This window comes from Arachis hypogaea, chromosome 1 (genome assembly GCF_003086295.3).
Source record: "Arachis hypogaea cultivar Tifrunner chromosome 1, arahy.Tifrunner.gnm2.J5K5, whole genome shotgun sequence".
Classification (NCBI taxonomy): domain Eukaryota; kingdom Viridiplantae; phylum Streptophyta; class Magnoliopsida; order Fabales; family Fabaceae; genus Arachis; species Arachis hypogaea.
Genome location: NC_092036.1, coordinates 52,174,809 through 52,198,464, shown reverse-complemented (window position 1 = coordinate 52,198,464; position 23,656 = coordinate 52,174,809). Strand labels below are relative to the sequence as shown.

The 23,656-nt window shown below is 33.4% G+C and overlaps 1 protein-coding gene across 1 annotated transcript; it reads right to left on the bottom strand.

Moving 5' to 3' along the window:
- Nucleotides 1-8,476: 8,476 nt before the first annotated feature.
- LOC112803966 (protein HOTHEAD) lies at nucleotides 8,477-15,863 on the bottom strand. Its single transcript, XM_025847413.3, has 6 exons — nucleotides 15,300-15,863; nucleotides 12,614-12,953; nucleotides 11,647-11,948; nucleotides 10,220-10,608; nucleotides 9,369-9,934; nucleotides 8,477-8,773 (listed from the first exon to the last, which is right to left on the bottom strand). Exons 1-6 carry the CDS (start codon nucleotides 15,385-15,387, stop codon nucleotides 8,707-8,709), a joined length of 1,752 nt encoding a protein of 583 aa, XP_025703198.1. The 5' UTR covers nucleotides 15,388-15,863; the 3' UTR covers nucleotides 8,477-8,706.
- Nucleotides 15,864-23,656: the final 7,793 nt, after the last annotated feature.

The following is a 23,656-nucleotide window of genomic DNA, read 5'->3' as shown; positions in this document are numbered from 1 at the left end:
GGTTTCAGATGTGTGGGTTAATAATTAAGACCCTTAGATTTATTTTTGGATTTTAAAATTAAAATCTTCAATTTTATTGAATTTAATTTTTGGATGTGAATTTAAATGATAATCTGTTAATAATTAAAAATGCTAAAATTGAAATAGAAATTTTAAATTTTAAATTTTAAATTTCAGTTTTATTTAGTTTGTATTTTGGATGTGTATTTAATTTTTAAAAAATACTAAATCTATTTAGATATGTTTGTTTCAATTTTTTTTAAATTATTGCAATAAAAAGCTGAATAAAAGACCACTTTTAAAGGATACCTAGTCGTACTATTAAGATTAGTTACTCAAATTCAAATCTCTTCTCCATACCACTTGTTAACTGTTCAAACTAAATATCTTATGAAGTTTTACCTTTGTAATTGTCTAATTGTCTACCTTAAATAATAGACATAAAAATTTACTTTTTTTAAATTAGTATTATTCCAATATTAAGAAGATTTTATATTCATGGTCTTATTCATGTTCAACATCCCAAAATAAATAAAAATTAAATAAAATAAATATGAAAAATTCTATAAAAAATTAATAATTATTAAAAAATAAGATATTTAACAAAAAAAAATAATAAATTAAAACTTACATGATTCAAGATATAAAAGAGAGAAAAAAAAAGTAATGTAAATATTGACACAATGAAAAAACTAAGTGTTAATTAGTTACAGGACTATGAAAACTGTTCTTTTTTAAACATAAAATTAATAGCATTTGGTGGAAGAAAGATAAAGAGAAAGTACTATTTGTACTAAGTGAAATAAAAAAGTTGACAATGTGGGTGAAAGTTATGCGTAAATTAAAAAAATAACGGCACTAGAAATGAAAGAAAGTTAATTGATAATTATATTTTTTTATCAGTTTTTAAAATAGCAATTATATCAAATACTATTTATTGACAAGGTTAAGATGGAAAGAGAGAAATTAGCCACCAAATTTTCCGTATTTTCTTTATATATTGTTATAGATACCAACAGTAAAAGTAAAGTAAATAGTTAAAAGTAAGGTAAAGAGAACAATTAAAAGGAGTAGAAGAAGATTGAAAAACTAATGTGTGGATTGTGGAGTAGATAAAAAATGTATTGCAAAAAAACTTTAATATAAACAATGAATATAAAAGATATATATACAAAAAAAAAGAATATAAAAGATTAAAGAAAAAAAATCAAGATGCGTACTATTTAAAAATTCTCAAACAAAAATTATGAAGAAAAACTTATTAATCAATTTCTACGAAAATATTGCAAAAAATTTGAAATATTAGTAAACAGAAATATAATACTCTTAAGAACTATTAATCAAAATACATAAATAATAAGTAATATAAAATAATATCATAGAAAACTTTTGATAAAATAAAGATAAAACAAAACAAAAATAAAGAAATTACAAAACTTGTACCCAAACCACAAAGACTAAGAGAGAGGGAGAACGTACAAAAAGCATATTCAGATTTTATATATCAATTTAGTCCCTAAATTTTCAATAGCACTTTAATTATATCCCTGACTTAAAAAAATACCAAATAAGTCCTCAACGATACAGAACATGATTCTCCATTAGTCCTTTAAGGAACTGACATTAGTGAGATGCTGATGTAAGCTGTTAACAGCCATGCTGGCTGCCAATTGAGTAAGAATAAAATGACGTCATTTACAAGAGTTAGAGTATTATAATGCAAAACGACGTCGTTTGACTTCCTCCTTCTCAAATTAAATAATTGAAATGGTCCCCCTCCCATTATTCTAAGTTTCCCACAAAAAAACTCAAAGAAGTTCTTCTCTTCTGTGTCGTTTCTTCGTCTCCCACAAGGAAGCAAGTGCTAGATGTCGTCGATACTCTTCTATTGCATGTCGTTTATTTATTTAGTGAGTCGTTTCATCAACAAAGCATCACCGACGGACATTGTTGACGCGACAGGCAAGAGTTTTTCTTTGTCATTGTTTCTTGCTTGTGCTATGTTGATGGAATAGGGGGTGGACGAGTAATATAGAGTAAGCTTGATGTCATTGTTCATATATTTGCTTTTTACTGCAACATTTGTATCAAATGCAGTTTGTTAGGGTTTAGAGTTACTCTGTCATTGTCCATATATTTGCTTTTTACTGCAGCATTTGTATCAAATGCAATTTGTTAGGGTTTAGGGTTACTCTTTTGAGGAATGTTATGAGTACAACTTTGCTTGAAATTTTATTAACATTAGATTGGTGTAGTTTTGAGTGTATCATGATTATTTAATCAGTGAAATTTTGGGAATATAAAATGATGTTTCCTTTCAAAGGTTAGCAGAAGATTGAGGAACTAGGAGTTAAAGTAAAGGAGAGCCAAGTTTGGTTAGATTCAGACTTGTGTCAAGAGACATCATGAAAAAAAAGTTCTGCTGGTTAAGGTTGCTTGGAGTCAAACCGGGGTGAAAGAGCACATGTAGGAGCTCGATTCTAATATGAAGAAGGAGTATCCTCAGTATTGAGACGAGGTGATTTTCTGGTTCACATAAGGGAATAGCTAGGTTCTTGGTGGCTAATAATCAGAGTAACGCGGGTTGGAGTGTTCAATTTGAATTAGGTTCAAGGAATTGGAAGAGGCGATAGTAGCACGGAGTTATTATTTGAACTTAGTAAGAGTGAGGACACATTGTGTAAGTTGCAGATCTAAGGTTATGAGTGGAAGATGTGGCTGAAGATGTAATTTTAAATCAGATTCAAATCAGGAGTGATTTTAAGACTGATATTCACAAATCACAACAAGAGAATGAATAGATGCGAAAAATGCTACAAGTGATTGAGCAGAAGAAGCAAAGAAAGATCACCCGAGATAAAGAAGGAATTTGGAGGTATCAGGAGAGAAATTGCATACCAAATGTGAAAAACTTATGAAACGAGATACTGTCTGAAGCTCACAAGAGCGGCTTCTTAATTCATCCTAATAATGACAAAAATGCATCATGACTTGAGAACGATATTGAGGTAACAAAATTTTGAGGGCAGGATGTAAGAACTGAAAATTTATTAGCTGTTTAATTAGAATAAAATAATAATTTAATTGTCCAAAATAGGTTAAAAAATTTAGAAATATTATTTTGAAAATTTAAACGTGAGATTTGGATTCAATATATTTTTCCAAGTGGAAAATGTAATTTTTTGCAGAAAAATATGTAAAAACGCGTATCGGTAATTTACCTGGCAGTACCGGCTTAAGTCTGTCTGTACTGCGTATGAAAAAATAAAAACTGCAGAAATACTTAGAGAAGTTAAAACTATTTGGTATAGAAAACTAGACACTTATTTTAAATGTTTTGACCCGAGGTTAGACCAAACAAACAAAAACACAAACCGGGCCCAAGTTGGGCCCAAGCCCAATATATATAAGCTCATTAAGAGGCAATTCAGCCTCATCTCACTAAGAGATGGTGAAGCACGCTGGATTGAGAGAAGAGAAGAGAAACCTAACATTTCATTATTCATCATCTTCTTCTTTTGATCATATCTTGAGATTCGGAGTTCCGATTGACGTGTTGTTTACGGCTACGCGAAGATCTTGTTGATCTCTTCGATTCTAACTGAACAAAGTGGTAAAAAATTTGAAACCCATACTCCAGTTATCTGCCCTAACATAATTTCGAGTTTTGGTTTTGAGAAATTGAGATTCTTCATGATTTTTTGTTTAGGTATAATCTAGCATTGGGTTATTATTAGAATTTGTCCCAAATATCATTAGGCAAGGTAAGGATTCTCTAGTTTTTGAAATATATGAACCCTAGTATTGATTTTGGGTATATTTTATGGAATTTGATTGAATTGATATTGTTTGGAGCTTGAATTTGGCATTGGAGTGCTTGGGTTTGAGCGTGGTGGCCGGAGCTTGTTGAAATTGGGTGGAGGCTTGAGAAGTTTGTGAAAAAGAAGGTTTTGTGGTGTTTTGAGTTTGGGAGAAAATTAGCCAAGGTATGATTTTGGTTTCTTGTAGATAATATGCAATGTTGTGTGAAACTTAGGCTAGTAGCCTTTAAGATAGGTTTGAATTGTATATTTGGTTGATTTGAATGTTTGTGATATGTGGGTAATTGGATAAAGATTTAGATATGAGTTATATGAATGAGTATGTTGTGATGCTATGGAATGAATGATAATTATTGGTTTTAAATGATGTTTGATATTGAGACTTATTATTGATGAGAAAGATTGGGCCGGAGGCCGTGATAGGGTAAGTTGAAGAAATGAAATATTTGGATATGGTAGACTGGTAGAGTGTGATTTGATGATAATATTGGAATTGGTGGTTGAGATGTGAAATGTTATTGGATTTGAACTTGTAAATTGAAATGGTATCTAGTGAGTGATTATGTTTGGATTGAAATGGAAATTGAATAATTTAGGTGTTGGGATGATTGAGAAGTAATTGAGAAGAATTTGATACTCTGTAGTCTGTAGGAGTATTTGGTATTGAATTGGGTGTGGCTGGTTTAGTTTGAAAAGAGAGTTTTGTAAACTATAGTTCTTTGTAATTTTTGGTAAAAACCTATTTTTGACGAACTTCAATGAGCCATAACTTGGTTTTCAGACCCTCGATTTTTGTGAAACTTGTCTTAAATGAAAGTTGGGTTTGTGTAGTTTATAACGTTCGAAAAACGGATGAAAAATGATTTCTAACGAAAACAGTTATGTGCATTTGAAGATTTGTGTAAAAAAATGAATTTTCTGTACATAGCAGCTTTTTGAAAAAATCCACATTCATGCGTACACAGAGGCCATGCGTACGTGAGAAAAGGGCTCTGTCCAGTACTCATGCATATGCGGAGGGCAAGCACACTCAAGAATGGAAATTTTTGAACACTTGCGTACTCGGCAAGTGACACGCGACGTGAGCTCCCCGTTCTATTCAACATGTCTGCGTACGTGGAAGGTGGCTCATGTACACGAGTTTGGCAATTTCGAAACTCATGCGTACACGGAAGGCATGCGTACGCATGACTACTCTATTTTGCAAAAGATTGGATTTTTCAGTTTTTAACTATTTCTCTAGCTTTCTAAACCTCTAAAACACTTATTTAGAATCCCCTAGCTAGTATTTAGACTTTGAGACGAGCGAGAGTATACCGATTGAATTAAAAGGGTATTTTCTTTTATGAGACCTAATGAATTGATATGAGAGATGATGGTGAATGGTTATGATTATGATATGAATGAAGTGAAATATGATTGATGATGAGATTGAAGTGATATAATGGTATGAAGGGAATGAACTTAAATTGAAATTGAGGATTGTAGAAGTCTGGCCTATCAGCCTATAAGCGGTTAATTAGAAAAGTGATTTCATGAGATTGAATGGAATGTGCATAGCGATGATTATGAGTATGATGATGACTTCTTGCCTGGCAAGGATGGTGGTATAATCCCACTTGTTCAGTGCGTAAACTATTACGCGGGGTTGGTGGTTTTATCCTGCCCGCAGGAAGTGTTGGGTAGTTAGTTAGGCCTAGCATACTTAATGTTTTATGGTTAATATAACTCTAGGCTTGGATTTTTCTAGCTATTGAAGTGTTGGATTGCCTTTTGGCTTCTCGGAACCTTATATCTTATCTATTGGCCACTGTTACCATACTGAGAATCACCGGTTCTCATACCATATGTTGTCGTTATTTTTTAGATGCAAGCCGCAACCCACCTCGGTGAGTTTTGTGGATGATGATAGAGCGAAGGATGGCTTGATGTTTTACTTTTGTTTTACTATTGTAGTTGAACTCTCACTTTTGTATACTGTTGCCTTTGAGGATTTTTACTTTGAAAACTTTGAGAGACAGGATGTAGCCATTTTATTATCAAAAGCTCTATTGTATCTTTGAAACTAGCAGGCCTAAACTCTGCGGGTAGTGACTAGTTTTTTTTTTACTATTATGTGTGTGTGTGTGTGTGTATAACTTGTTTAACTATTACCTTGTATATCTTGGAGCTTGTACAAGATTTTATGTATGTTGTTCTTATCCGTGCCAACGCGTTTTTGCTATCATGTGTAAATGCTTCGCCTTTTGTATTACTGAGTTATTATTTGATCTTTTATTTCTTTCATCGGGCTTCTAGTCTTAATACTCCTTGATTATATATTATGTTATGAGCTTTAGACCTGTCGTGATGTTTTATTGCCTTTGCTTTACGACTATAGGGTAAAGTTTAGCATGATAGGGTGTTGCATAGGTAGAGGCTGGCGACTAAGTCCGTGAGGCTGTCAATTTCTAGGCATTAATCATTGAATCTGTCCAGGTACTTTCTTGTCGGCTTGCCGTTACGCTGAGTCACCCCTAGAAGGTTTATGGGGTGCTTGGCTATAGCAATCTGAGTGGGGAACTGGGCTAGAAATTTTTGGGAGATGTCTGAGAAGAACATGATGGACCCTTGAGGGAGCGAGTTGAACCATTTGATCACTAAGCCTATAAGGGTTATCGGAAAGCCCTGATATTGTACTGTGTCAGGAATTCCCTCTAGGTTCATCCGTGTCTCAAAGGCAGTCAAATGCTCCTGGGATCCTTAGTCTTGTTATAACGCATGTCTGTTGGATTGTCAAAGTATTTTTGCAGGCTAACTCGGAGGACTTTCTTGTCGAAAGGGGTTGCCCTTAGGATAACGGGTTTATTGTGCTGCCGTCTTTTTCCTAGGGGGATCTGTTGTTCCCCTGTGGTGTGGATATCGTTGACTTTGAGACCTTGCTTCTTCCTAATAGGAGCGTTGGTCGTGCCCATCCCGGCGCCCGCTGGCTCGCCATTCTGGCGACCTAGAGCAATGTCTTTCCTGAGGTTGTATCCTCGACTGTGCCTCAGAACTAGGTATCAATTGGTAGTAATCTCGAGTAGCAATCTCTCTTTCCAAGTTCTGCAACCTGTGCTGCAACTCTTGAATGATTCAGGCGTTGTTGGTTCCTATCCCACCGAAAGGGCGAGAACCAAACTCGGGGTGCGAGTACCGGCTGTTCCATGGTTAATGATTGGGTGTCACCGCCGTGTGAACCACGTTCAGTTTATTGCTGGGTTGTTCTTGGGGGGGGGGGTTATACTCCCTATTCTCTTCGAGTGGGTGCTGGTTATCTATCGGTATGGAGGCCACTAAGCTCTTTTGCTGTGGATCCCCACAGATGGTGCTAATGTTCGAGAGTAACCTTAAATGATAGGATCCACAATCCGGCTGGGTTGGTGAGCTTTACGGTTTTCAGTCTGATCAAATGAATGGTGGGGGTGACCTATAAAGATACTCCAACGCTCAAGTTAGAATGGATCTAAGAGGTAAGATTTTAAGTGTGTGTGTAATGTACTTGAGGGAGCTCGTAGCTCCCCTTTATATAATTTTTGACTCTCTTATTTTATTTTTTGGTTGGCTAAAATAAGAAAGATATTTGAATTTGAATATTGGTTAGCGATTTATGGCTATCCAGTAGGTTTGGGTTCTTGGGCCGAAGGAGAACAGATTGGGCTCGATGGTTGAATTGTCATTGGGTCGTAGAGGCCGGGATCCGAGTCCGTAACAATAACCCTTCCGTCACGCCAACTTATAACATCCGGACATTACCGACTAACGATTTCAGCACAACTGATATTCTAGCCCTCAAAACAAATTAAATCGTTGGAGGCTGTTGTAGAAAACAGCCCCAACGCAGACATCCGACAACAGCGCCCTCTGACAGGTTTGCCACCCACCCTGTTTTTCCACCGTCATTGGATTTGGGTTTAGACAAATGACGAGTAATCAACCCACACACTCATACCCTTCAGTCACTGCCGAACAACACTTGGACCTTCTCAGAGACAATTGCCCAAATATGAGTGCCCCTACATGAACGAGATCTTTGAAGCCGCTCAGTTTCAGTTTCCCACTCATACCTAAGCGTGGACAATTACTTTTATTTCGTTGTTGCATTGTCTATTGCTATCATTTTCTAGCCTCATTGGAGACATAATCATCATTCAATCACTCAAGTCACGATAGTATTTTAAAGAAATCTGTTGACGACTAGCATACTGAAATACCAGGACAAGAGCCTGCCTCACCGGAAATGCTTCGTATTCTTTAAATGTTCATGGACAACTTTATGAATATAGAGAAATATTAGGTGTTTTTTGTTCTTTATTTTTACTTTATATTTAAATTAATATTAGTTAGTTCCTTTTTTTTTTTTTTTTTTTTACACTAAAGGTGTTCACCTCTTAGTATTTTCTATAATATTAAGTGTTGTCGGAGTATATGAAAATTTTTGCTCTATTCCAGCATTCATATTGTTATACACATTAATAAGGTTGAGAGGAGGGAAGTTGTTTCAAAGAATATAAATTTTTAAACAATAAATAACCCTCATTTTTAATGTATCACAAGATATATAAAAATAAAACAAAGCAAATATCTTCTTTTATTCTTGAAACACCTAAAAATTTCTGATATTCAACATATAATAATTATGGAGAATCTTTCCTTCTATTGGATTAATTGAAAGCGGTATGACCATGATGATATTGTTCAATTTCTTGTTTTTCTCGTGTCACTCACAAACTTTATAAATTGATCTGATATTCTCACAAGAATTGTTTTTACATCTTTGTGCACTCAGTAGGTGTAAGTGGCACCTTTTGCTGAACCACTTATATGAAGGAAACAAAAAATACATTCTACCCGACTTTATTATAAATTACACTCTCCCCATTCCATCAGCATCAAAAGCAAGCCTCTCTTTCAATATTTTAACTCCCATGTACCTGCACCAAGACCAAATTCAAAGGAAGGGAGAACATGGTTATGTTGACGATAACATATATCACCAATAATAATTTGGATTAGAATTCTCTTGTTTAATTTTCTCCAATAATATTGATTAGGTTATTTTTTAAAAGAGTAAAAGGTCAAAATATAAATGAATATGCCTTTGCTTGCGACCTATTTTTTTTTAAAAAAAAGAATAATATAGAATGTATTATAGTTTTTAATTTAAATCGATATATTATAATCATAACTATTTACATAATATAGGAAAAATAACACGATGAGGGATGACTTGTACTCTTTTAAATCAAATTTGCTATTTTTATAAATACTATTAAAATAAAAAATTTAAATTTAAATTAAGGTAGATAAGACGTATATTTATATAGAAATATGATGGTGGACAATTTTTTTTCGTATATAATTGACATTTTTGCTTTTAAATTCACAAGGTAATTTATTATCAATATGTGTAGATAAATAAGGGAATAATATACCATTTTATTATTACTTTTATTTTTTGATGTATGGGTTAAAATATAAAATAAAATAAAACAAATATGAGTAATTGTGTCATGGAGGATGATTTACCTGCCAAGCATCATGACGGTGGCCTGAGGATTAGTTCCAGGAGAATAGTTAAAAGTTGAACCATCAATAACCCTTAATGCATCGACACCAAGAACCTTATAGTCGCTATCAACAACCCTGCCAACCTGGCAGCCACCATGGTAATGCCAAATGGTCATGACGGTGTCCCGGCAGAACTGCTCCAACGACAGCGAAGAGTTCGAATGGCGAGGCAGGAGGTTGACGGGGGAGTTGGCGGTCATGTTGAGGAGCACGGGGACCGGCATGTTGACGTAGCGAAAGGGGGCGAAGGGCTTCGAGTCGATGACCTTCTCGATGGTTCTTAATCCTTGAACGCAGCGCTGCAGGTCGCGCGGTTCTTTGAAGTAGTTGAAGGTAACCGAAGGGTTGTCGTTGGGGTTTAGGGTTCTCAACTCCATGTGGCCTGTTGAGATTGGACCCATGATTTTTTCCAGGATGAATCCTCCCCTGAATGCTGCGTGGTCCAGTGTGTCCATCATTTTTATTGCTTTTTTTAGTGCTTCGGGGCTTCTTTGCTTTGGAGGCACCGTGGAAAATTGACCAATCTGCATTTTACACCATCTTTTAGTTATATCTAATTGATCTAAAATGAAAAAAAATAATAAAATGAAACAATAAAAGTCAATTAATCTTGAATTAAAGTAGTAAAATTCACATATAATAAAATTTATAAATTCAATCATAATTAACTTTTTATTTTATCATTTTATATGCATTTAGATACTATTAAATTGTAAGAAAAAAATTATTTTAAAAAATATTTTAACATAATAAAAAGAGATAAAAAAAAAAAAAGTTGCACGAATGAACAATATAGTGTTTTTAATTACCTTGGGGGAGAACATTCCGAAATCTCTGGGTGAGGTGCCGCCAGCAAAGTTTTCTCCGCTGGCAGCTTCAATGTAGGTGCCGAATTTGGTGATGCCGACGACCTCAATAAGGGATACCTCAACGGGCACCGGAGAAGGGATGAAGACGGCATTCATCGGGTTATCGGACATTCCTTGTCCTACCAATGGCTGGTCCAACGTTACATTTATGTTGTGGGCCCGAAGTTGCCTTTCAGGCCCAATTCCACTTAGCATAAGAAGCTGTGGGCTTCCAAGTGCACCGGCTGATACAATTATCTCGTTCCTGGGCCCTCTCCTAAGGTATGCCCTGTGTTTGCGCCCCAATGCATCTCTGAACACTACTCCTTGGGCCTTCGGCCTTGACCCACCTGGTTATTGGTTTTATTTCTCAAATCACTCAGATCGAATGAAAAGAATTTTCCTAAACTAACAACGACAATAACTCTGAAAAGATATCACCACAAAAAAAAAAAAAAAAACAAAACTCTAAGATATAATGAAAAGTAAGTCTGAAAAATTAAAAAACCACGATAAAAAAAATTAAAAAATAAATATATAGGATAAACTATAAAAAATGTCCGAATTATTTTGGCGCTAACAAAAATACTATCGAATTATGTTATCAGCAAAAATGTCTTTAAATTATTTAAAAATGTGACAAAAACACCTATATTTTTTCTATTAATGTAGAACTTTTTAATTCATTAGAATGTATTTTTGTCTTATTTTTAAATTATTTGAGAGTATTTTTGTCAATAACAAAACTAGAAGCATTTTTGTCAACCACAAAATATTATTGAGCATATTTTTTGTGGTTTATCCAAATATATATTATTAAAAAATGTTTTAAAGATCAAATTTTGATTTTTTTTAAACATAATTAGAAAACTAAGATATTTTAATTTTTAAATGTTTGTAATTTTATACTAAGTGAAATTTTTTTAAATGACCAATTTTTAAAAAGATTGAAAAAAGAGGTTTAAGGATAAAATTTTGTTCTGTTTTTTTTATATAATTTTTAAATAGTTATTCAAATGTTTTTACAAAATTTAAATTACTTGTTGAATAGAAAAGTCATTTGCCATATGTGTTTATTATTTTTGTCATATCTTAACATTTTTTAAACATATATTTGAAATCTATATGTTTCGAAATTATTTTTATCGATAATATAAATTTTGTGTACTATTTTAGTAATTTTTCAAAAGAAAATTCCGAGGGCATAAAAGATGGGAAAAACTAGAAGGGAGGAATGATCATTGTATTGAGTTTTTCAAAACTGTTGAACAGCTAACTTTTGTTAGAAATGCAGTTTTTATATCCTCATACTAACATGATGATATATATATATGGGATCTTAAAAGAAAAAAGATTATTGATTGGATGGATTCTTTATTTGAACGCACCTTTAGTACGAAACAAGATCCTATGAACGCTGGCATGCAAGAGGACAGTGATTCGTGAAGGGTTTGCATACTGCAAAAGATCAGCAGAAGTGTGCCTGTATCCATTTTGGTCAAAAATGGTGCCACCAACCTTAGTCCCATAAATATGGTCGTAAGTGAAGCCATTGTTGGGGACCACACCTACCTCCAACAATCCATCCCTCACCGCTGATTGCCATTGCTGAACCTTTGGCTCAAATGCTACCTTTTTCTCAACCCATCTGTATGCTTCATTCACTGCCCTTCCATCCCATCCCGCTTCCCTATCAATACCAAAATCATAACAATGTGTTCAACTTACTCTTTTAGGTTCAATTAATTTGTATAGTTTAAAAAAAAATATTATATATACGCCTTAAATTAGTTACTATATATTTTTGAATGAAATTATTAATATATGTTTTATTTAATTTAGTTTTAGTATGTTTTTATATTTTAATATGTATTTTGTATTTAACTTACAAATTCTATAAATTGACCTAATTTTATTTTTTGATGGTATATTTTTTTTTTAATTTTATAAAATGTTGTAATAAATGAATGTTTCTAGTGAAATTTAATTATCATTACATCTATTTATTTCTTGAATTGAGTAAATTATATTATTACATTAGGTGTATATTAAAAATTAGCCACTAAATCAATTATTTGTATAAAATATATATTAGAATATAAAATATATATTAAAAATAAATTAAATATTATATATATTTATAAATAAATATATAATAATTGATTTTTAATGTGTAAATAATAGACTTTGAAATTATAATGTCCATCCTTAGGCAGAAATTGTTGAATTATGTTAATATGCAAATAAAAGTTCAAAAACTTTTATTGTCTAATTACATTAAAAACCAAATAAAAGTTTAAATAACATTTTTCTATATAATACCCCTAAATTGATTTAAATTTGTCCATTGTTTACCTTATATAGTTGGGTCCAGCACGAGTATAGAAGCCGGCATTCAAACAACTTCCGCCACCAAGAACGCGAGCTCTTGAATTGATGACGCCATCTTCGGAGATGAAGCGCTGAGCGGGAGAGGTGGGGGAAGTGTCGGAGAGGGCGGCGCCAAAGGCGGCCAAGTTGGTGATGTTCGGGTTGCCATAGGGCGATCCGCCTCGTTCTAGAAGCAACACTCTGTAATTTTGAGACAATGTCGCTGCCAAGGGGCATCCGGCGGTGCCTCCGCCGATTACAATGTAATCATAGTATGAGATGTTTGATGCTGTTGTTGCACTTCGCATAAATGTATAGTTTGGAACTGTATATATGTGAACCACACAAACAAAAGGATAGTAATTAGAAACTCTGATCTCTTTCGTTTTCCTCCTTCAATCTTAATTTTAAATAGATGTGATTATTGAAATACCAAAATACAATACCCTCTCATCTAAGATGAATGAATCTTCTTTGGAACAATAAATATATAGTATGCACATCATACTTTTTGCTGTCTTCAAATACCCACCTAATTTATCTAAAATGTAGCCCAAAATTAAGTTCAATATTTTCTTCGTGCTTAACAAAATCATGATGCTGATTTTTTCTATAAAAATATTAGTGGAAAATAATAGATCAAGAGACATCACATATTATATTATTTTTGGAGGTGCATGAATGGATGTATACTATATATTCCTTCGTATCATCCTGATTCACTAACTTGTTTGGAATAACTACGTAGTTTGTTCTGAAAGGTTTTCTCTTAATTAATTATACTATATATTCCTATATATCATCCTGATTCACTAGCTTGTCATATTCTTTGCAAGAGAAATTCTTATTTAGAGTGAATTCAATTATTCCTGCTCATTCTTAGTTTGCTCCCGTTTTTCTCTCTTAGTTTTTTTAAATCTAATGGACAAAATCACTTCATAAAATATATAAAAATGCAATTTCGCTATGTTACCAATAAGGATTCTACCAACTTTTGCCAACTCTTATTTATAGTTGTATTTAATAAAAGTGTCTTTGTAGATGTGTTTAATAAAAATGTCTTTTTAATAACTGTGTTTAATGAAAGTGTTTTTATAGATATATCTCATAAATGTGTCTTCTTATACATGTGTTTAAAATATAATAATTAATTATTATTAACAATAAATTGACAGATAGTATATGGATGTGTTATACTTTTCTATAAAAATGTTTCTCTTTGCACTCCTTCGATAGAAAAAAAAAAGATATTATTTATTTATTTATTTATTTTAATTTGGTTGTACCATTACTTTGTGAAACTCCTTAAGGTTCGCCCAAAAATGTGGTTGAAATAGTAGACAGTGAGGATCACATTAATTAAGAGATAGTAGACGTTAAATTCTGGTGAGCTAACAATGAGAAATGACATTTATTTAAATATGTAACTAACTATATTATATTATTACTTGCTGAAAATTTCTATACTTTATCAAATTCATTAATTCTAATTATAAGTATTGGTAAATAATTTTGAATATGTGAAGAAGCTCAATATTTTTCGAATTTTTATAAATTGACTTACAAGGCACATGACAAGTGACAACACAAGGAACTAATTTTATTTCAGTCTTAAATGGGTAGATAACAGTCTCGATCACCAGTAAATATTAGTAACATTATTTTGGACTGCCTCCTGTTTTACCTTCAAAATCGCATTTATACTAAGCTATTCACATACCAATAAAGTCTGAAAGATGCTATCCAGGCCCATTATTATTTATTTATTTATTACAGAAAAAATGAGATGTTATAACAAGTTTACAACCTCCCAAAAATTGAGAAAGAAAATAATGAAAGTAATAAGTCTCACTACTAATAATTCGTTCAAGAAGACTATAGAAGTATAGAACAGTTATATATTATTATATTAACAAGAAAACACTAAATTATTTATGCAAAATACATGAAATATTTCTAATTATAATTATGTCAAATTAAATTATGCAAGATACAATAAAGAAGTTTCAATATTCCATCCATCCACTTCATTAAGATGGCAGTATATTTGGTCATGTACTTCAGCTGAGCAAAATTAAATAATTAATTAACTAATTACGTTAATTCATAGTGTAGTCATATTAACATAAAGCAGTAGTATTGAGATAAAATTGCATTTGCATGTATATGTTTTCCACTCTTCACAAGCAATCCGTGATTCCACCGCCGATAGTAACAATATCAACTCCCCCGTCAGCTTTTACTTAATAGTTTAAGTTTTTAGAAGATGTAATTTATAACAATATTAATCGACTTTTGTTTAATAGTTTAAATTTTAAAAAAATGTAGTTTTTGATAATATTTGTATTTTGTATGATATCTTTTAATCTAATAAGCTAAAGACTAATTTATTACGGATTAGAATTTTATTTAAGAATTGGTCATTGATTAATAGGTTACTACATATATAAAACAATATTCGAATTTTCGACATTTGTTAGAGGAATGACTTAACTAAACCTAAGTTGATTTTTAAAATATACTTAATATGTGTTTTTATAACGAGAGGTTGTTCTTTATTTATAATATTAAAAAGAAAATAGTAGTAGTTATGGATGTATACTGAACACACATAGTATAGTCTAATCAATTATGGATCATAACAGAAAGAAGTTCAGAGTAAGTACGTTACCTTTTTGGGAAGAACAATGCTGAGGAGAAAGGAAGAAGAGAGCAAGAGTAGTAGGAAGAAGAATAAGCCTCAACCACCAAACATCCATTGCAGAAAGTAAAGCTGAACCTACTTCAGTTCAAAGTAATGAATAATCAAGTTTGCTGACCCTGAAACATGTTTTCTTTGCAAATTATATATATACTGTATATATAAATAAAATAAAATAAAATAAAAATTGTAAAGCAATAATCCCCAACGATCTCGGCGGCTATAAGTTCTCGTAGTGTAAAGATGGCCTTAATATGTTTAATTTTGTCGTCAAATAATAATAACTAGTAACGGAATAGTAAAAGCATAAATAGCATGTGGTTAACATATATGTGTGGGACCATGCATGGCATCAACACAAAGATTCAAGAAAATGCAGACTCTGTGACATGTACACTCCCCGAAGTAATCGTTTTTAGGGTCAATGGAGTGAGCAAAATAGAAGGAAAGAATTAAGAGCTAAATATATGGCGAGAGATAGAGAGAGAGTATTGTTGGTATTTATTTATTTATTGGTTCCCATGTGAGCTTTTTGACATGCAGGTTGTAACATTTTGGAACTTATAGCTAAACTGTTGCGGTTTTCGAACAATTTCTTTGTCTATTTTCATTTGTAACAGGGTGTTAGCATATTCTGATATGGTTAATTGGCTCGATATTCTTTTTTATCAATTTTTTAATTCGATTCCTTTAATAAATTAAGTTTCTAAGTTTAGAAGTTAAAGTGTGTTAATCCTACCTATTTCAACCTTTTAATTATGTTTCATTTTTGGTAGATATATAACTTAAGTTTTAGAAAAAATTTTGACTAAACCACTAAAAGTAATCATAAAAGATTGATTCGCTGATAAAAGTAACTATGGAAGATCAAAACTCCTCAAATACTCACAATTGATTTGCTCTATTTGTCAAAAATAGCCAAATCTAATGTAGCCTTAGCAGAGTGGCATATGTAGACTATTTACATTGACGATTACACGTGTTGGTAGGCATATGTGTACTCAATATCATTTAAGGTCAATTTGAACCCTAATTCTTCGTTCTTCTTAGTTGAACCCAATTTTTGCAGGGTAATCCGAGCACAGGCATTCAAGGTAACTACAAGTGAAAGAACCCTAATTCCTGAATTAATTTATGTTCATAGAATTTGAGCAATGTCAAGGAGAGAGGTAACTACAAGCGAAGGAAGCAGATTTTCAGGAGCTTCACATTCGAAGATGAAGAAGAAGAAAATTATGGATGAAAAATGTCACTGTGGTGAGTATGTTGTCTTGTTGGAATCTTTGACGGTTACTAATCCTAGAAGATGGTTCATTCGTTGCCCCTTTTCGTTGCCCCTCTGCATCTCTGATATTTTGATTTTTTTGCTTTTGTAGAGTCAAGATTGCCATTATTTTGTTTGGGTTGATTAAATTGATGGGGAATGGCAAAGTTTGGCAAGGTGTTTGATTAGAAGACTCAATAAGCATGAATATGGTGTTGCTAATCAAGATGCGACAATTTCTCGAACAGACCACAGGGAGAGAAATGTTAACATGGCCACGAAGGTTGAGAAGAAGATTGAAAGTGAAATCAAAGCTATGAGAGTATGGCTTGTGTCCGTGTCTTTAGGATTGTTTCTGCAATTTACACTTTTTTTTTTCTAATGGTCATGTATAAGTGATTGGTAAGTTTGAGTCCTAAATTTATGCAGAGGTTTAGAACTAGTTTCGGTACAGGGTTGTTTTATATCAATGAAGAACAATGTAATTCATGTTTGAATGGGATGATATATTCGCTATTTATTGCATTTTTATTCTATTACTATTCTCAATAATTGTTATTCTTTTCTAACATTGTTTAAGCATTCTGACATGAGAAATTAGTTAATCATAATAACATCAATATCAGAATATAATATGTATTAGTATAATCATAAGAACTCATAAGCATTCATAAGGTTCTAAAAAGGTACATCAATAACTGTTTAAGTAGTGTATGTAGCATACGAACATGACATGATAATCCAAAATAAAAATAGTAAACATAACTGATCCTTAGCATAAAGTATTGAGGTAAATCACCTAAATCTTCTTGCAAAAGTTGAAGGAACCATTTCCAGTTGTCTTTGGTTTCCGAATCCACAATAGCATATGCGATGGGGTAAATATGATTATTTGCATCTTGACTAACAGCCGTAAACAGTTGTCCACCATAGTATCCTCTCAAGAAGGTCCCATCCAAGTTAATAAACGGTCTGCATCCAGCAAGGAAGCCCTTTCTACACGTATCTAGGAAAATATATATTCTTCTAAACAAGACAGTTGAATATGACATTAGTGTGGTGCATATATTCATAGTGGATCCTGGGTTAGTATTCAAAATTTCCATGGCATATTCTCGGAGTCTTGCATATTATGCTCTCTCACTACCTTCAATTCTTTCTTTTGCCTTTGTCGTCGATCTATAAATTTTTCTTTCACTCAACAAAACATCATACTCTTTCTTAAAGTAATCCTCAACCTCTCGAATAGTCATCATTGGCTGCACCCTAATTTGCTACTCCAACTCATCTACAACCCACTTTCCATTAGCAGACTGATTATGCACAACCCTGCAACAAGTATGCTCGTTCACAAATGTTTTCACTTGATAGCTCAGGGGATAATTCCTCTTAGCGCAGTATATCTGCCAAGGACAGTTCTCATCCCAACACAACACCTTCACTCTTGTACTATCCACCCTTGGAAAAAAATACTCCTCCCTAAGTTGATATTAAACTTTCTCACTGTACTCTTAAATTGCTTTAAAGATTCAAACTCCATACCTACTTCAAGCCTAACTTGTCCAACCGGTGCATCAGCATTACCTATGTAGTAGGAAAAATTGAATCATATGATTATCAAAGGTATAATAAATAACATGCTGCACAAAATAGTTGTAGTGAATAATAACTGATGTGCAATATAACATGGATCACAACTTCTTTTGAATTTTGACTTAAATAATCATATATGAACAACACTCATTAGTTAATATTCAACATACAGTAATTTGCACACAACTGCTCAATTCAAAAAAAATTAAATTATTGTTCTAACTTAAAGTGTGACAAATTCGCCTTCAAGTGTCGGAGTTCACCTCTAAACACGGTTCGTTGGAGAAGCAGCAACCTCCTTCTCCAATTTTGTCGCAGGAATAGAATCAGAGCATAATGGGATTATGCTAGAGAAGAAGAAGATGAAAAACTGCTCTGTTAGGGCATGATTGATTTCGCACTCAAAGGGGAGGGATAACACGTCTTTCTGTTCTTCTAATTTCAATGCTTGAAGGAGTAACGTTTTTTTAATAAACTAAATAAATGCAATAATTTTAACAAAAAAATTAATCCACGTAAGGCATCCTTTTGCCACGTTGCAATGGATGTGGACACATTATATAATTTAACAACATTCTATTAACGTTTGGTCATATTTGACAAACGGAGCAAATCAATTGTGGGTATCTGAGGAGTTTTGATCTTCCATGGTTACTTTTGTCAGCGAATCAATCTTTCATGGTTACTTTTGGTGGTTTAGTCAAAAAATTTCATAATATTGTATAAGAGTTTCTATAATTTAAAAATCTAGAATTTGATTTTTATTTACTTAAAATAAATTTTGGCATAAGACAAATAAAAAGAGAAAAAAATTCATACAAAAATTAATATTAATCTTTTGAAAAAAGTAATTTTCTAACCGTTTTAGATAACATATAGAGAATTAGCTTTTTTTAATCAATTTTTTTTTAGTTTAAAAATTATTTCTTTTTTATCAATTATTCTCACTCTTGTACCTAGATTTACTGCTCTAGACACACACTATCAAGCTTTCTTACTCTTAGCTTCCATTTTCTCCCTTCATTATAATTATCTTATTCAATGAGTTTGACAACGTCGAAGGGACAAAGAACATGCCCTGATAGTTGCAATGGTAGCGTGAAGAACCCACTGTCTCACCAACCATTACATATGTCATTTCTCGTCTTCTTGTTTCCCATAAAATCTTGTCAAAAGGAGATCAAAACACTGTTACGATAGAAGACCTCGAATAAATTTTCAGCACCACACTGTACTTGGAATTTCATGAGATGAAAATCAGATTAAATCTTCTTAGATTTTAGATTTCGTCATATATTGTCGAATTTCGCTACTTTTTCCGATCCCTATAACTTTTTGTGGCCTTGTTATCCCCTCCCTACTCATTTGTGGCACCACCTACTTCTTTCCCTTTTGTGTTGATATATTTCCAGAGATGCATTGAAAACTGTCAGATTTACCATCAAAATTTTTTAATTGAGACTTTTGTTGGATTTAGCGTTGGAAGACGCAACGTAAAACGAGGATGATTGATTTTTCTGTAAACATTACTGTTGGATAGGTAATGCCGATGGAAAAGCTCACAAAAAATGTTACACATAACTAAATAAGTTTGCATCAAATGTTAGAGTCGAAATTACCGTCAGAAAATTCGACGATAACTAAAATATCTAAATGTAATTGTTTCATTTAAGAAAGCACACTTACATTGAATTTTTCGCCTAAAAATTCGAGTGTAACATTAAACATACACCACAAGAACAGTACTGAATATCGCCGTATTTAGCGACGTTCTTTAAGGGGCGAGTTTATCGTCGAATTTGCCGCGGTTAAATCAACAAATTGGTCAACGCAAAGATTTATCGTCAGATTTTTTTGCCAACGGTAAATTCACTGGTAACTATTGGAGCGGAAAAAAGATATGGAAATTAGGGTGGAATTTACCAAAAAATTTAATGAAATGTTGCATTTGGTAACCACTAATTCATAATCCAATGATAATGTTGTCCTAAATTCAAAACAGGCAACCCTCCTTACTTTTTGAAACCCTTTCTTTCTCTACCCATCTCCTCTTTCTCTCTCTCCTTCTCTCCCCTGCAACCACCTTCGGAAGCCTTTCTGGTCTTCGCCAACACCAGCCACCACCCTTATACTCCAACGACTACGTGAACACGGTTGGAACCCATTTACTGTTGCTACTGCTCCCTATGTTGCTGGAGCTGCCTCCCTCCTCAAGGTAGGTTGTCCTTTTTAATCTCCTTATTCCATTCCTTTTTTTGTTTATTTTAGAAAAAAACCATAACCCTCCCCTTTTGAACCAGTCGTCCATTCGGTTACCGTACCACTACACTGTCTGAGCTGGCACCACGATGGAAAGGTATACAAACTATGAACAACTTAGCTTCATTGTATTTTATTAAAAAGAATTATTTTTGATACATTGTGTGAATTAATATGTTAATGTGTTAATATTACATTGTATTTTTAATTTAGATTGTATAAATATGTTAATGTGGAGAAGACTTTGAGAAAGACAAAAACAAAGAAAAATTTTTATTTTATAGAAATAAGATCATTATTATTAAGATAAAAGTGAAAGAAAAAAAGTAAAGATCATAATTAGATTTATATGTAATAGGAAAATTACAAATTTATTAACAATTTTTTTATTAATATATTTTGTTATAAACATTATTCCTATTACATAGTGATTGCACAATTATGATATTAGGTCTTTTTCTCTTTTTGAAAAAGAGAAAAACATATATAAATTTTATTTCTATTTAATAAAAATATGCATACCTTTTTTTGTTATTGATTTTTTATTCAATAATTTTTAGATTTTATTAACTTTATTTTGATTTTAGGATTTTCTTGTTTGTTTGAACTTCGTGTAGCTTAATGATGCATCTGCATCTTTAGTGTTTTTTCTTCATGATTTCAATTGATTTACTAAGAATTCTTGTTGAATAATTAATGAATTTTAGGTTTGAATACTTTGATTAGTTGAATTTCATTGACTACAGGAAGTTTTAGAAGGAAAACAGAAAGAAACAAAACAGAAAGTTCTCTATGACAAACAGTTACAAGCAGAATACTTTCTGTGAAGGACAAAAAGCTCACTGGAAGGAGAAGATGAAGGGTGTACAACGTGAACTCCATCACGTACCACCTGAGGGAAGAAAAAGAATCTGTGCGTACAAACAAGCATATATCATTCACCCTTTCACATAGGACATGGGCAATCTCATGTAAGACGCAGCAGGGTTGAATACGCATGCAAGCCATGCGTACGCACAACAAGAGAATTTTGGCGAACATGCGTACGCACGCTTATGTGCGTACGCACAAGTTGGTTTTCACCTATAACGTCGAATTCACCACGTACAACATGAAGGAGATAAGGGAGGCCAACAAAATGCATCCCAAGCGAAAATGTGCTTCACGTATAACGTGACACAAGCCACGTACTACGTGGGCTTTGGTGCCTTGATGCACCACTAATTCGTGGTACATCTTGTGCTTAATTGAGTGGATTTTATCCACTATTCTCACACTTATTCATATAATTCGCATGTTTTATATTTTCCTTCCTGATTCTGTGCTTTGATTGAAAACATGCTTCTTTGCCCTGAAATTTGCTAATTATTAATCTTTTCTTATTACCATTCAATGCCTTGATATGTGTGTTAAGTGTTTTCAAATATTATAGGGCAGGAATGACTTAGAGGATAAAAAGAAAGCATGCAAAAGTGGAAGGAATACAAGAAATTGAAAAAATTGCTAAGCTAATAGTCTAACCTCTTCGCACTCAATCGATCATAACCTGAGCTACAGAGGTCCAAATGAGGCGGTTTCAGATGCGTTAGAAAGCTACCATCCGAGGCTTCGCAATGATATATAATTTGCCCTAGCTGCTCCGAAGATAGGCGACGCACATGCGTGGATCATGCACACGCGTGACCTGGAGAAAATTCAATCCACGCGTATGCATGGACGTCGCGTACGCGTGACTTTGCCGCATGCTGGATGATGAGCGGATAATTTATACGCTTTTCGGCATTGTTTTTAGGTAGTTTTTAGTAAGTTCAAGCTACTTTTAGGGATATTTTCATTAGTTTTTATGTTAAATTCACATTTCTGGACTTTACTATGAGTTTGTGTGTTTTTCTGTGATTTCAGGTAATTTCTGGCTGAAATTGAGGGACTTGAGCAAAACTCTGAAAAAGGCTGACAAAAGGACTACTGATGCTGTTGGAATCTGACCTCCCTGCACTCGAAAAGGATTTTCTGGAGCTACAGAACTCCAATTGGCGCTTTCTCAACGGCGTTGGAACGTAGACATCCAGAGCTTTCCAGCAATATATAATAGTCTATACTTTATTCGGAAATTGACGACGTAACATGGCGTTGAACACCAAGTACATGCTGCTGTCTGGAGTTAAACGCCAGAAAACCGTCATGATCCGGAGTTGAACGCCCAAAACACGTTATAACTTGGAGTTCAACTCCAAGAAAAGCCTCAGCTCGTGGATAGATCAAGCTCAGCCCAAGCATACACCAAGTGGGCCCCAGAAGTGGATTTATGCATCAAATACTTACTCATGTAAACCCTAGTAGCTAGTCTAGTATAAATAGGATAAGTGACTATTGTATAAGACATCTTTTGACAGTTTAATCTTTTGACTATTTGGTCACTTGATCATTTAGGACTGGTCATTCGGCCATGCTTGAACCTTTTACTTATGTATTTTCAACAGTGGAGTTTCTGCACACCAAAGATTAAGGGTGTGGAGCTCTGCTGTACCTCAAGTTTCAATACAATTATTACTACTTTCTATTCAATTCTCTTCTATCCTTATTCCAAGATATATGTTACACTTAACTCTGATGAATGTGATGATCCGTGACACTCATCATCATTCTCACCTATGAACGTGCGTGATTGACAACCACTTCCGTTCTACATTAGGCAGGGCGCATATCTCTTAGATTCCCCAACAGAATCTTCGTGGTATAAGCTAGATAGATGGCGGCATTCATGAGGATCCGAAAAGTCTAAACCTTGTCTATGGTATTACGAGTAGAATTCTGGGATTGAATGACTGTGACGAGCTTCAAACTCCTGAAGGCTGGGCGTGATGACAAGCGCAAAAGAATCAAGGGATTCTATTCCAACCTAATTGAGAACCGACAGATGATTAGCCGTGCTGTGACAGAGCATAGGAACGTTTTCACTGAGAGGATGGGATGTATCCATTGACAACGGTGATGCCCTACATACAGCTTGCCATGGAAAGGAGTAGGAAGGATTGGATGAATGTAATAAGAAAGTAGAGATTCGAGAGGAGCACAGCATCTCCATACGCCTATCTGAAATTCCCACTATTGATTTACATAAGTATTTCTATCCCTTTTATTTTCTATTTATTCCATTAATCAAATTTAAACCAATAATCTGCCTAACTGTGATTTGCAAGGTGACCATAGC